This window comes from Acanthochromis polyacanthus, chromosome 7, assembly GCF_021347895.1.
Source record: "Acanthochromis polyacanthus isolate Apoly-LR-REF ecotype Palm Island chromosome 7, KAUST_Apoly_ChrSc, whole genome shotgun sequence".
In the NCBI taxonomy this organism is placed as follows: Eukaryota; Metazoa; Chordata; class Actinopteri; family Pomacentridae; genus Acanthochromis; species Acanthochromis polyacanthus.
In genome coordinates this window covers 3,111,695-3,125,297 of record NC_067119.1, presented here as the reverse complement: position 1 = coordinate 3,125,297, position 13,603 = coordinate 3,111,695, and the positions used below count along the sequence as shown (strand labels likewise).

General features: G+C 38.5%; 1 protein-coding gene across 1 annotated transcript; it reads left to right on the top strand.

Annotated features, from left to right (window-relative positions):
- The first annotated feature begins 1,589 nt into the window (after positions 1 to 1,589).
- tor2a (torsin family 2, member A) lies at positions 1,590 to 13,159 on the top strand. Its single transcript, XM_022219072.2, has 5 exons — positions 1,590 to 1,867; positions 4,128 to 4,393; positions 7,780 to 7,955; positions 8,142 to 8,269; positions 9,379 to 13,159. The coding sequence occupies exons 1-5, from the start codon at positions 1,750 to 1,752 to the stop codon at positions 9,621 to 9,623; spliced, it is 933 nt and encodes a 310-aa protein (XP_022074764.2). The 5' UTR covers positions 1,590 to 1,749; the 3' UTR covers positions 9,624 to 13,159.
- Positions 13,160 to 13,603: the final 444 nt, after the last annotated feature.

Here is a 13,603-nt window from a genome sequence, read left to right as displayed (position 1 = left end):
TCCTTCAAGACAAACATCAAGTCATTTTCATCATAATTTGACTCAGTATTTGTCCAAAATTACCAAACTTTACCAAAAACACAGAAGATTGGCTCATGAAGACTCAGAATTTGACCAAAATATCTGAAAGACTGTACAAATTGAGAAAAGTCACTATTTGGTGGAGCTGATAGCAACTACAGTAAGAGATATGTAAAATAAAACCACAAAGATTGGAAATTTTCATTTTTAAACATGTTGATAAAAGCTGTCACATAAATAAAAAGTAGATAAAAACCACAATATTTCCCTCTAGATGGAGCAGATGGACGGTATGAAGCAGCATTAAGTGGAAATAATGGAATAACATGGCAGATCTCTTCTTGATTTGAAGAAATGTGAGATTTTTAAAAATGTTTCTGAGGTTTCAAACTGACGGGTTTCGGTGAAAGATGGTTGAATTCAACAAGGTAAGTCCAAGAGAAACTGCTGTATCTCAATGAAACCTATTTTTTTTCTTTACTCACATTACAGCCCTCATTTGCTCCTCAGTCAACCATTTCCACATTGACAGCGCCCCCTACTGTACAAAATACAGCTCTGCTCTGATGTTATAATTACTTCTGTGCATGATTACAGTTTACTAAACACATAAATGTCTCCATCCATTCTCTATACACCGCTTTATCCTCGCTAGGGTCATGGGGGGTGCTGGAGTCTATCCCAGCTGACTCGGGTGAAGGCAGGGGACACCCTGGACAGGTCACCAGTCTGTCACAGGGCTACATATACAGACACACAATCACACTCACACTCACACCTACGGACTATTTAGAGTAACCAATTAACCTCAGCATGTTTTTGGACTGTGGGAGGAAGCCGGAGTACCCGGAGAAAACCCACGCATGCACAGAGAGAGCATGCAAACTCCATGCAGAAAGATCCCAGGCCGGGATTTGAACCGGGGATCTTCTTGCTGCAAGGGCAAAGTGCTAAACACTAGGTCACTGTGCAGCCCCCACATAAATGTCTGTTAAATGATTATTTTTTTAAATTAGTTTTATAATTATTTGCTAAAACACTGTTGTTTTTTATGTATCTATCATTTTGTTTTGAGAAAATGCCCTGATATTTTTGTAGAAAATGCTGCCCCTGGACCAAAATGAGTTTAGCACCCCTGATTTACAACAAGCAACAGTTCATGTATTTTATGTCACTAATGTCTTTATACTGATACATAGATTTTCACATTTTAACCAAATTTCCCATTGATAAAACTGAAAAAACAATTTAAAAAAAATGTGTAAACACAGTCAAAACGTGAATTAAAATATCTGTAATATTTATTTTACAGGATAAATTTATTTAGAAATCAGCATTTTTGTTGATTGCAGTAAACCTTTCTCATCCTTTAAGTAATTATTATTAGATTTATTGTTGTTGTTGTCATTATTTTATCATATTATTGTCATTTTTCTTCCTCTTCCTCTTCTTCTTCAAAATAATAACAATTATTATTAATTATTATTATTATTATTATTATTATTATTATTATTATTATGAGCTTGCTAGTGAAAGTTTGGACTGTGATCTTCCAACGTGTCCTGCTCACGACGCCCATCTCGCGGTGCCTTCTGGGAAATGTAGTACTCTCCGTTACACTGCTACGTCTTTCTCGTCGACTTCCGGGAAGCAGAAAGACTACAAAGCAGCCGGTCGCGGCGAAGGGAAGCTCCACTCGATTGTTTCTTCAGCCAGCGGGCAGCTAAGATGTTGGCCGTCCTGTCTGTGCTGTTTTTATGTTTCAATCCGGTTTTCTGCGTCTTCCAGAGGCTTTACTGCACCATCTCGGACAGCTGCGACTGCGACTTCAAGCCCAACATCAGAGGTGAGAAGTGTTGAGCTAATCGAAGGCTGCTGCTAGTAACAGTTGGTAAGCTAGCTGGGCAGCAGAACACAGTGCAGATGGTTTATTCAGCTAACAGTCATTCTTTAAGCGTAATAAACATATTATTTAAGTGTAAATGGTGTTAGCCAGCTGGTATTTAATTCTACTATGTTCTCGAGGGGCTAATTCAGGCTGTTATTGAAGCTAATAGCTACTTTGCTAACTGTTATGCCAGCTATAAAAACTGGAAGTCACCTCAGCTGCTCCTTAAAATGAAGAGTCGTTTTGAAACAGGGCAAATGTCTGGACATGCAGTTCAAATGCAGCAATACTTACATAATTCATTTAATTGAAAGAGTCACTAATTTACATTTCAATATATGGAGCTTATTTTAGGCTAATAGCAGAACCTGTTTATACTTCAGCATAAACTATTCATCCCTACCTGTACAGTCAGTTTGTCTGTTTTATATTGTATTTACGTCTATATATATTTGTACATTAGTGTGGTCATACTGCTCTGTTTTGCTTGTACTATAACATATATGTACTGTTAAATATAAACATACTGTCTGTGAAGCACTTTACTGCTGCTTTTACACTTCTGGTTGGATGTTAAAGCTGCATTTCGTTCTTGTACTTTGTGCAGTGGCAATAAAATTAAATTATTCTAATCTGATCTAAATGCTAATAGCAGAAACACTTTATAGTCCGTCTTTACTGTACACCTGAGTCTTATTTTGACATTTAAATTGGTGTTTTTGACAGGAATCACTTCATTTGGACATACGTTATCATCCTAGAATGACTGGAGTGATTTTATAGGGAAACGTGTCTGCATCAAAAATAAAAAATACCAATAAAATCATCAACAACAGCTTGTTTGAAACCTTTCTCATATGTTGTAAAACTGACATAAACATCCAAAATTCTAAATTGCTTTAAACAGAATTCATATCTGGCCTGTTTTTTTTTCTTCTGTTATCTAACTGAGATTGCTTCTCTTTTTGCAGCCACTACTTCTTTTTCAGTGTTTCTCTCCAGGTTCTTGCTCATTTTGCTGCATCTCAACAAATTAAATACAGTTCATAGGCTCAGTCTATTCAGGAACCCTTAAATCAGAGTAAATTATAATCTATTTTACAGACTTTTCTTGTAGATTAGTCATGAAAAATGACCTAAAAAAATATGTTTTAATCACCTCTTATTACTTCACGTCACAGGAAATGTGATTTCACATGCACGTATTGCATCCTTCTGAGGCAGGATGGTGAAACTGTATGCTGTGCATCACTTTAGTCCCAAATCAGATGTAAATAAAACAAGCCCTCGGGTGTTTTATAACCACAAAGCTCAAACTAAAGTTAAGTGTGGCGACTTACGAGCATTACATGGTTTGTTTTCCTCCACAAAATGATTCACGGGTTTAGTTTCTGTGCCTTTTTTGTGATTAAAATACTTCCTTAATTAAAAACGGCACCAGCATTGTGATATATTTCACTAACACAGCGAGCTACTGAGACAGGACGCTGACGTTAACATCACTGTTAGTATTTTGTCTTGACTGTCAGACTGTCAAACAAGACAAAAAATGACAAAAACCAGTCAAAAAACAAAAACAACAAAACTGAGACAAAAATTACAAAACAAGACAAAAAAATTACAAAACAAGACAAAAAATGAGACAAAAAATAGCCAAAAAACAAAAAATGACAAAAACAAGACAAAAAATGAGACAAAAAATGACAAAACCAACAAAAATGAGACAAAGCGAGACAACAAATGACAAAAGCAAGACAAAAATGAGACAAAAAAATCCCAAAAACGAGGCAAAAACAACAAAAATGACAAAAAGCGAAAGATTACAAAAACAACAAAAAACAAGTCAAAAACAAGATAAAAAATGATGAAAACAAAACAAAAAAACAGCCAAAAACAAGACAAAAAATGAGAAAAAGACCAGAAAATGACAAAAATAAGACAAGAAATGACAACAATACAAAAACAAGAAAAGCAGAACAATAAACAACATGAACAAGAAACAACCGTCTGTTTTAAGGATCTATGTGATGCAGCTGTTGCTTCTCAGACGAGCTGATGTTCAGGTTTCCAGCTGTTTCTGTCCTATTATTGTTAAATGGAGCTGATTTTTGTTTCCTCTTCCAGGTGGTTCTTCCACTCCAGCGTCATCCAGCAGAACCTCCTCACCTGATTCGTTCCCTTCCTGACTTTAACTCTCGTTGTTTTTGTTGACTGTCAGACTTGGAGTGGGATCTCTACAAGAATGTCTTCGGTCAACATCTGGCTCAGGACATCGTGTCCGAGGAGGTGGCCAGGTTCCTTCAGAATAAAAGCCCCGACCGGCCCCTGGTGCTGTCGTTCCACGGCTCCTCGGGGACGGGGAAGACGATGGTCAGCTCCATGTTAGGGAACCATCTGTACGGCTCGGCCATGAGCAGCCCCTACGTCCACCAGTTCATCCCCACGCTGCACTTCCCCTCGGCCCAGCGGGTCAACCGGTACCGGGTGAGTCCGTTAACGTCGTCACTGTGTCGGTTTAGTCACCTCCAGCAGATGTTTGAGTCATTACAGGTGTGTGACAGATTGTTGTATGCAAACTAAAAGGCAACAAATAGATCAAAATAAACCTGAGTTAGTAATCTGTTAGCAGCTACTTGACAGAATGGCAAAAAATGAGACACAAATGACCAAAACGAGACAAAAAATTACAAAAATGAGACACAAAATGACAAACATGCAGGGACGGCTGGTATAAATGGGCTAACAGGGCTAAGCCCTCTCAGGCCAACACAAAAAAAGATGAGAAAATTATTTTTTAAATAACTTACAACAGGTTGTTTTAAGTTTAGGTGAAAACAAAGGTAGCAACAGCACCAATCAGTCAAAAGAAAAACAAAGAATATCTCTAAATGGGCTTATTTTTTACAGCCCCAGCAGATACACTCCGCTTTCATTCATTTCGTTCTTGTAAGTGATTGACAGGTGTCATGTCCCACCCCTGTGATTTACTGATCATTTGGGCTAACTTCAAGCCTTTGACGCAGCGAGAAAAGGTTAAGCGATGGCGGGCGTTAGCATGAACGAGGTGGATTATTTGCTTTCATGTCCATTTTCCTCGATGTCTTTGGAGGAAAAGCTGGAAGTTAAGAGACTGGGATCACATCGGCCGTCGATGTGAGCTTCTTTTCAAATAAGGTAGGCCCATGGTGACCTGTTAAAGGACTGTGACACCTTGTTTTTGCTGAGGTCATCTGTTGTACTGAAGGCGTGTTTTGCACGACATGTTGCCAAACAGTTGTAATAAGACAGTTGCAGCAGGCTGTCTGTGGGCAGTCGTTGCAATTGGAACAGTGTGTGTGGTGTGTGGTGTGTTGTGTGTGTGTGTGTGTGTGTGTAGCAGTAAAAAAGTATAGTGTACCTGTAATTGATGTAACTGTGTGTATCATAGGTGATGTTGCTTTTGCAGCTGTGTTAACCATTTAATTGGTATTATGCATTTGTTAGCCCACCCAACAAATTTCACCACCAGCCGCCACTGCAAACATGAGACAAAAAATTACAAAAACAAGACACAAAATGACAAAAAATACACACAAAATGACCAAAACAAGACACAAAATTACAAAAATGAGACAAAATGACAAACATGAGACAAAAAAGGCCAAAAATGAGACACAAATGACCAAAACAAGACACAAAATGACAAAAACAAGACACAAAATGACAAAAAATTACAAAAACAAGACAAAAAATTACAAAAATGAGACGTAAAATGACAAAAAGGAGACACAAAATGAGACACAAAATGACCAAGACGCACAAAATGACAAAAACAAGACACAAAATGACAAAAATGAGACAAAAAATGACAAAAAACGAGACACGAAATGACAAAAACGAGACACAAAATGACAAAAAAATGACAAAAACAAGACACAAAATGACAACAGTGAGACAAAAAATTGGCAAAGCAAGGAAAAAATGACAAAAACAAGAACACACAAAAACAAGTCAAAAAATAGACCAAAAATCGACCAAAACATGACACAAAATGACAAAAAACTAGCCTAGCCGCGCTAGACCCAGCTCTTATGACGCAAGGGTCTAGAAACTCTCGACAGGGAGGGAGGTGGGCTAAAAGGTTGTCTATCAAATCACTGCAGTAATTGGGTAGGTATACAACAATCAGCGCAACGAATAGGCTCCTAGAGCGCCGGAAATCAGAGGATGCGGTAGTTCGGTGAAGCCTTATTTATACAGTCAATGGGTGAAGCTCAAGTATATTACAGACATGTTAACAGAAAGATTATTCAGAGTCTGTGCTAATGGAGCTCAATGACTGTTGTTGTTTTTGTTGTCGACCCTGGCAGAGAATTAAATTCGTTGCCGTGGGTTGTCTAGCGCGGCTAGGCTAGTTGTTTCCGGTTGTTTCTGTCAGAATCGTCGCCCCTCTGTCGTCACTTAGTTACGCCCGCCTTCTGACTCTACACTTCATGGTGATTGGTCCGACCAGTTTTAGGAGAATCCAACCTCGAGGCTTACCGAGGGTAACTAGACCCTTGCGTCGTCAGAGCTGGGTCTAGCGTGGCTAGGCTAACAAAAAACAAGACTTTCATGTAATTTTAGGCAGTTGTTTAAAGAATATTGGACAAATTTCAGCTTATTTTAGAACAGCTTCAAATGTTTTGTTGGGAGAAATACAGTCTTTCTACCAGTTTGAACAAGCTGATTCCATTTTTTTCTCCAATGCTGGCAAAAATAAATACTCAGAACTTTCTAAATATTTTTTTATTTGGCTTTTCTGTTTCCATAGAGGTCTGTTACTTTATATTGCAGTGAAAAATGAACCAACAGTGAAGAAAAAAGAGACAGCAACACACAGAACGTGTCACACACCAAATGATGCATTTTAATTCAGTGGAAACATTTTAGATTTGTTGTTAACAAGTACCGTATTTTCACGACCAAAAGGCGCACCGTACCAAAAGGCGCAGTCTCAGTTATGTGTGCCATTACTGTATTTAAAACACACATAAGGCGCACCTGATTATATGGCGAGGGTTTTATATACAATCCACGCCCACACTTCCCCCTTTAACGTTCTCATGGTGTCCTCTACTACGTCGGCCTTACAACAACAACACACACACAACCATACAAGTGTGCGTATTTAAAAATAGAGCGGGAGCAAAACTGAGTTTGGTATTCACATTTTTTTTTTACCGGTAATCGTCATCAGTCAAACCCATGGAAGTCCTCATCCTCTGTTTCTGAATTGAACAGCTGCGCTAAACCTCCATCAAACATGCCAGGCTCACTTTCTTCACTGTCAGAGTCACTTTCCGTGCCGTGCGGCGCCTCGGAAATGATGCCGGCTTTTGCGAAAGCTCGAACAACAGTGCCAGCAGACACGTTAGCCCAAGCATCTACAATCCATTCGCAAATTGTGGCGTAACTCGCCCGGCGCTGCCTTCCACTCTTAGTGAAACTGTGGTCTCCATCGGTCATCCATCGCTCCCACGCCGCTCACAGCCTTACTTTGAACGGCCGGTTCACACCGATGTCCAGCGGTTGGAGTTCCTTTGTCAGGCCTCCCGGAATGACAGCAAGCTCAGAGTTCATTTGCTTCACTTGTTTTTTCACATCGGCTGTGAGATGGGCACGCATAGAGTCACAGATCAACAGCGATGGTGATGCGTGGAAAAAACCACCTGGTCTACGTCCGCCTTACAACAACAACAACACACACAGGACGCACTGCACCATAGGGCGCGCCACACAATTTGAAGAAAATCTAAGACTTTTATGTGCGCCTTATAGTCGTGAAAATACGGTATTAAGTTTTTCTAGAAAGTGTGTGGAGGGCTAAATGTCGCTGCTTTGTTTTGCAGAAGGAGTTGAGGAGTTGGGTTCAGGGGAACCTGACTGAATGCGCTCGATCCGTCTTTATCTTCGACGAGATGGAGAAGATGCCTCCGGGCCTCATCGACGTCCTGGAACCTTTCCTGGGTCCCTCACATGTTGTGTTTCGCACAAACTACCGCAAAGCCATCTACGTCTTCATCAGGTAGGAACCGATCCACCGACATTCTGCTTCTTATCTGACTTTAATGGAGTTTAAATGCTAACAAAAAAAAAAAACAATCTGAAAGTTAATGCAGCGGGGACACGTGTAGAAAAATATCTGTGTTATGAAGTGTGATGTGTAGCATCAATATGGACGTTTTTTTAGTGGGACTTTTTTGTCTTGCAGCACTACAGGACAGGAGGTGATCTACAAAGTAGCTCTGGAGAACCGGCAGGCCGGACGGGAAAGAGAAGAGATCAAGATGAGTGACCTGCAGGACGCCTTAGCAGAGGCTGTTTACAATGACAACACCAGTAAGAGTTCAACAAACGACAAAACACGACGATAACGAGACAGTAGATGTCAAGACCAAGATGCAAAATGACAAAAACGAGACAAAAATGAAGTAAGAAATGACAAAACAAAGACAAGAAATGATAAAAACAAGATAAAAATGACCAAAATTAAGTAAGAAATGACAAAAACAAGACAAAAAAATGATAGACAAGATAAAAATGACAAAAATGAGACAAAATGAGAAAAACGAAACAAAAAATGACAAAAATGAGACAAAAAATGAGAAAAACAAGATAAAAATTACAAAAATAAGAAAAAATAACGAAACAAAAAATTACAAAAATGAGAAAAATAATGACAAAAATGAGACAAAAAATGAGAAAAACAAGATAAAAATGACAAAAAAACGAGACACTAAATGTTAAGAACAAGATGAAAAACGACGACAAAATACAAAAATAACGTAAGAAATGACAAAAACAAGACAAAAAAATGATAAAAACAAGATAATGACAAAAATGAGAAAAAATGAAATAAACGGGAAAAAAATGACAAAAATAAGACAAAAAACAACAAAAAACTTAAAATATCTGATAAAATAACAAAGAACAAAACACAAAATGACAAATTTCTTTTTTTGATTGACAGCTGAATCAGTGACTATATTAGTGGCAGGACGTGATTACAAAAATAATCTAATTAGTTACAGACTTTGTAATTAGTCAACCATGATTAATTGCATTTTTTTTTGTCAAATAGCAATATTGGACACGGTAAGCAAAGTTTATCAATTCAATTAAATTTTGGTTGGAGACTGAATCAAAATAATAACTTTTAACATGTTATTTTGTCTGTGGTTAATCGCCCTAACATACATTTATACGTACAGATATTATACACAGAACTGCTGTCGTATAAAAGAACCAGTGAGACACAGTTGAGCATTTACATTTTTTCACTTTGTTTACCTTTTTCATTTTTAGCTGCAAAACTGGGAATTTCTCGTCCCTTTAGACTGAATACACCATCTATTTTATGGATCTGTATGTTGAATATTTTAAATCCTGAACACACAGATGCTCCTCAGATGTTCAGATTTCCAGCTGTTTCTGTCCTCCTCCTCCAGGTGGCTTCTTCCACTCCAGCATCATCCAGCAGAACCTCGTCTCCTCGTTCGTTCCCTTCCTGCCTCTGACTCGTTGCCACGTCCAGCGCTGCGTCCGCTCGCAGCTCTGCCAGCGGGGGAGCTGCAGCCGCAGTGACGTGGTGGAGGCAGTAGGGGGCGACATGCAGTACGCCCCCGTCCAGGGACAATACTTCTCCACCACCGGCTGCAAGGCCGTCCCCGCCAAAATCAACTTCTTCCTCTGAGGTTTTACTCCAGGATCCAAAAGGGAAGCTCCTTCTGAGGCGAGTCAGGCACGAAACACTGAACTCTGAGAGCAGTGCCTGAATACACTCTACCTCAAAATCTGGACTTCTAACCTGGAGGCGTCGCTTCATGTCGGATTAAACGTCAGTATTTGTCCATCCTTAAATTATTTTCACATTAATAACAGCTGGAGAGACGACAGATTCTACCCAGAGACTCATCTGTTTGTTTTTAAACTAGAACGACGACGTTCAACCCTCTGAACTCCAAAGAGCAGTTTATACCCATTTTAAGTCCAGCATGAAGTCCTGAACCTCTACGGAAATGAAGAACAGAGACACAAAACGACAAAAATGAGACACAAAACGACAAAAATGAGACACAAAACGACAAAAATGAGACACAAAGCGGCAAAAATGAGACACAAAGCGACAAAAATGAGACATAGAATGACAAAAATGTGGCATAACGCGACAAAAATTAGACATAAAATGACAAAAATGTGACACTAAATGAGGTGAAACGGAAACAACAGAAATGTGGATTTTCCAGCTCCGAAGCTAATTTTAGGAAAACTTAAGACTGTCAGTTTTTGATGACATTTTGGAGCAAGTTGTTGGAGAAACATCTTCTAAACTAACCCTAGCAAAAAATGACAAAAACCAGGCAAAATAACAAAAAGGAGACACAAACTGACAGGAATGAGACAAAAACGACAACAGAAACGTGACAAAAATGAGACACAAAAGGCAAAAAATGGGACAAAAACGAGACCAAAAAACGACAGAAACAAGACACAAAATGACCAACCTGCAACAGAAAATAACTAAAACAAGACACAACGTGACAAAATTGAGACACAAAGCGACAAACACGAGACAAAAAACGACAAATGAGACACAAAATAACGAAAATGAGACACGAAGCGACAAAAACGAGACAAAACACAACAAAAATGCGAGAACAAACAAGACAAAGTGACAAAAACAAGACAAAAAGGGGAACTTCATCTGTGTTTTTTTAAAAACTAGAACTATGTTAACTGCATCGTCCCTATCAAATACATAAATTCAAATCAAATCACAAATCACAAAAATTTTTTAAAAAAAGCTCCCTACTGACTCACCATTCTACAGATATTGAACTGTTTACAATTTAAATTTGTGGACATGCTTGTCTCCAATCTGCTCGGTTTAAACCATGCCTAAAAGTTCCTAAATGGGCACAACTGTGACTAAAAGTAGAGAAAACTACTTTTTCTTCTGTGCAGAGTGACACAGTTAGAATGGCAGAAAATATAAAGGGAAAGAAATATAAAGGGAAATAAAGAAAGTTAAATTTCTTTAATTTTTTTTGTCACAAAAACTAAAAAATCCCCAAAAATCTGGAAGTAAAATGTGTAGAAAAAAAACTCCAGATATTTAATTGCCTCCATGTTTCCTGTTCTCTCTACTCTGTTCATCATCAGTAGAACGATGTTTCTCCATGCTGGATGCATCTCCTCTGTTCACTGTTTCTGAGCCATGCCACATTTATTTTTTTTATCCAGTAGCTTTGATCGTCTTTTCAGTCTCAAATGGTCGAGAATGGTTTGAAACTTGTCTAAAGTAGCATAAAATCGACCAAACTGACCCAAATTAACGACCAGCAGACACAGAAAGATGCAAAAATGACATTGAAGTGACACAAAAAGATGTAAAATGATTGAAAAACACCTCCAAAATTTAGAAAAATTAACTCAAAAACTGCCCAAAAATACTTTAAAATTAGTTGAATTTGTAAAATTAACCAAGAATTAGTTTAAGATGACAATATTTGACTCATTATAGAGAATCTGAATAGTTTTCGAGATGTTTTTTTTTGTCATTTTGGAGACATTTTAGTCCAGTTTTGAGCCTCTGTTCATCTGTAGAAAGATGTTTCACCATGCTGATTGGATCTCCAACAAGGCACTCCTCCGTCACTCAGTCTTTTGTTTTTTGTTGTTTTTTTTCATTTTTGAGTCTCATTTTAGTGATTTTTTTTTTTCATCTTTGGGACAGCTTAATCTCTTTCTGTTCACTTTGTGTCTCCTTTTTGCTGTTTTGTGTCTCATTTTTTGGATTTTGTGTCTTTTTTATTGTTTTATGTCGAATTTTTGCCATCGTGTGTCTTATTTGTGCCAATTTTTGATGGTTTTGTCTCCACATACTGTAGCTATTTAAGTATTTCCGTGTTAGCTAGCCTTTGCTCTGGTGAAACGCCGCCTGCAGTTCAACCTGAAATCTCTCCATATCTTTGTCCTCTCCCTGTTGGTCACAGTTGAGTCATTCGTGGCTTTTTTGTTTTGTAGAAGAGCAAAGAATTTTTTATTTTTTACAGAATTTGATTCGAACAAACGGCTTATTTTTGGTGAATTTTTAAACACAAGTGATATTGATGAAATATAGTGATTTTAAGCTTGGATTTGGTTCATTTTCCTGATTCTCTACATTTTCTGGCTCGTCTGAATGATGTAATTTAGTAAATTTTGTTAAAAAAAGAGAACTCGCTCTTCAAACCTGCCGGCGGGTTTTGGGGTTCAGAGGGTTAATTTGTACAGAGGGAAGCTGTTGGTAGAAATCAACCCTTCAATTCACAGCTCATGTTTTATTAAAGAGGACAATATTTGTGCAGAAATTCCATGCATTTCATGATTAGTATTCCAGGTAAACTGTGTTTTATCTGGATGGAAACGGTGGTGGATGTTGTTGTTTTTTTTTTTTTTTGACAATTAGGAAACTAAAAATGTTCCAGGACTGAAAAACATCTTGAGTCAAGCTGAGGTTCTACATCTGGAGCGCTGCTACTGTTTTTAAAATGAAATAAGAAGAAAAAAAGATCGATTTTACTTGAAAACATTAAAGTTCCAGGAGGAGTCAGTTCTCTGTTTGTGCCACCAGGAGGCAGCAGAGACCAGATGGAACCCATAGACTGTTTATTAATGATAGATCTGTGATGGAACCCATAGACTGTTTATTAATGATAGATCTATGATGGAACCCATAGACTGTTTATTAATGATAGATCTGTGATGGAACCCATAGACTGTTTATTAATGATTGATCTATGATGGAACCCATAGACTGTTTATTAATGATAGATCTGTGATGGAACCCATAGACAGTTTATTGATGATAGATCTGTGATGGAACCCATAGACTGTTTATTAATGATAGATCTATGATGGAACCCATAGACTGTTTATTAATGATAGATCTATGATGGAACCCATAGACAGTTTATTGATGATAGATCTATGATGGAACCCATAGACAGTTTATTGATGATAGATCTATGATGGAACCCATAGACAGTTTATTGATGATAGATCTATGATGGAACTCGTAGACTGTTTATTGATGATAGATCTATGATGGAACCCATAGACAGTTTATTGATGATAGATCTATGATGGAACCCATAGACTGTTTATTGATGATAGATCTATGATGGAACTCGTAGTCTGTTGGATGTAAACAAGCACTTTATGGACAATTAAACACTTTCTACTCTGGATCTGATTCCTCGCCCCTTTGTTTCTAAGTTTTGTCCCCTTCCTCACCCCTCCATCTCTACGGTTCCTCTCCTTCCTCACCCCTTCATCTCAATATTTCCTCACTCCTTCATCTCGACGTTCCCTCCCCTTCCTCACCCCTTCATCTCGATGTCTTCTCCCCTTCCTCACCCCATAGCTTTCCCTCCCCTTCTTCACCTCTACATTTCCTCACCCCTTTATCTCGACATTTCCTCCTCTCCCTCACCCCTCCATCTCACCTCTCATCCCTCTCTCACCCCTTCATCTCTACGTCTCCTCCCCTCCTTCACCGCTCCATCTCACCCCTTGTCCTCCCTTCCCTCACCCCCTACCTCTCCCCTCTCTCACCCTTCCCCCCCCTCCCCTCTGCTGCCAATAAGGCCACTTTCACCTCCTCACCCTTTTCCAAACAGGGGTAAAGGG

Excerpts from the sequence above, each read along its gene's own strand:
- tor2a (XM_022219072.2), top strand. The coding sequence starts at position 1,750 with ATGTTGGCCGTCCTGTCTGTGCTGTTTTTATGTTTCAATCCGGTTTTC. Across the intron at positions 4,394-7,779 it reads AGCGGGTCAACCGGTACCGG|AAGGAGTTGAGGAGTTGGGT; the intron begins GTGAGTCCGTTA and ends TTTGTTTTGCAG. Across the intron at positions 8,270-9,378 it reads TGTTTACAATGACAACACCA|GTGGCTTCTTCCACTCCAGC; the intron begins GTAAGAGTTCAA and ends CTCCTCCTCCAG.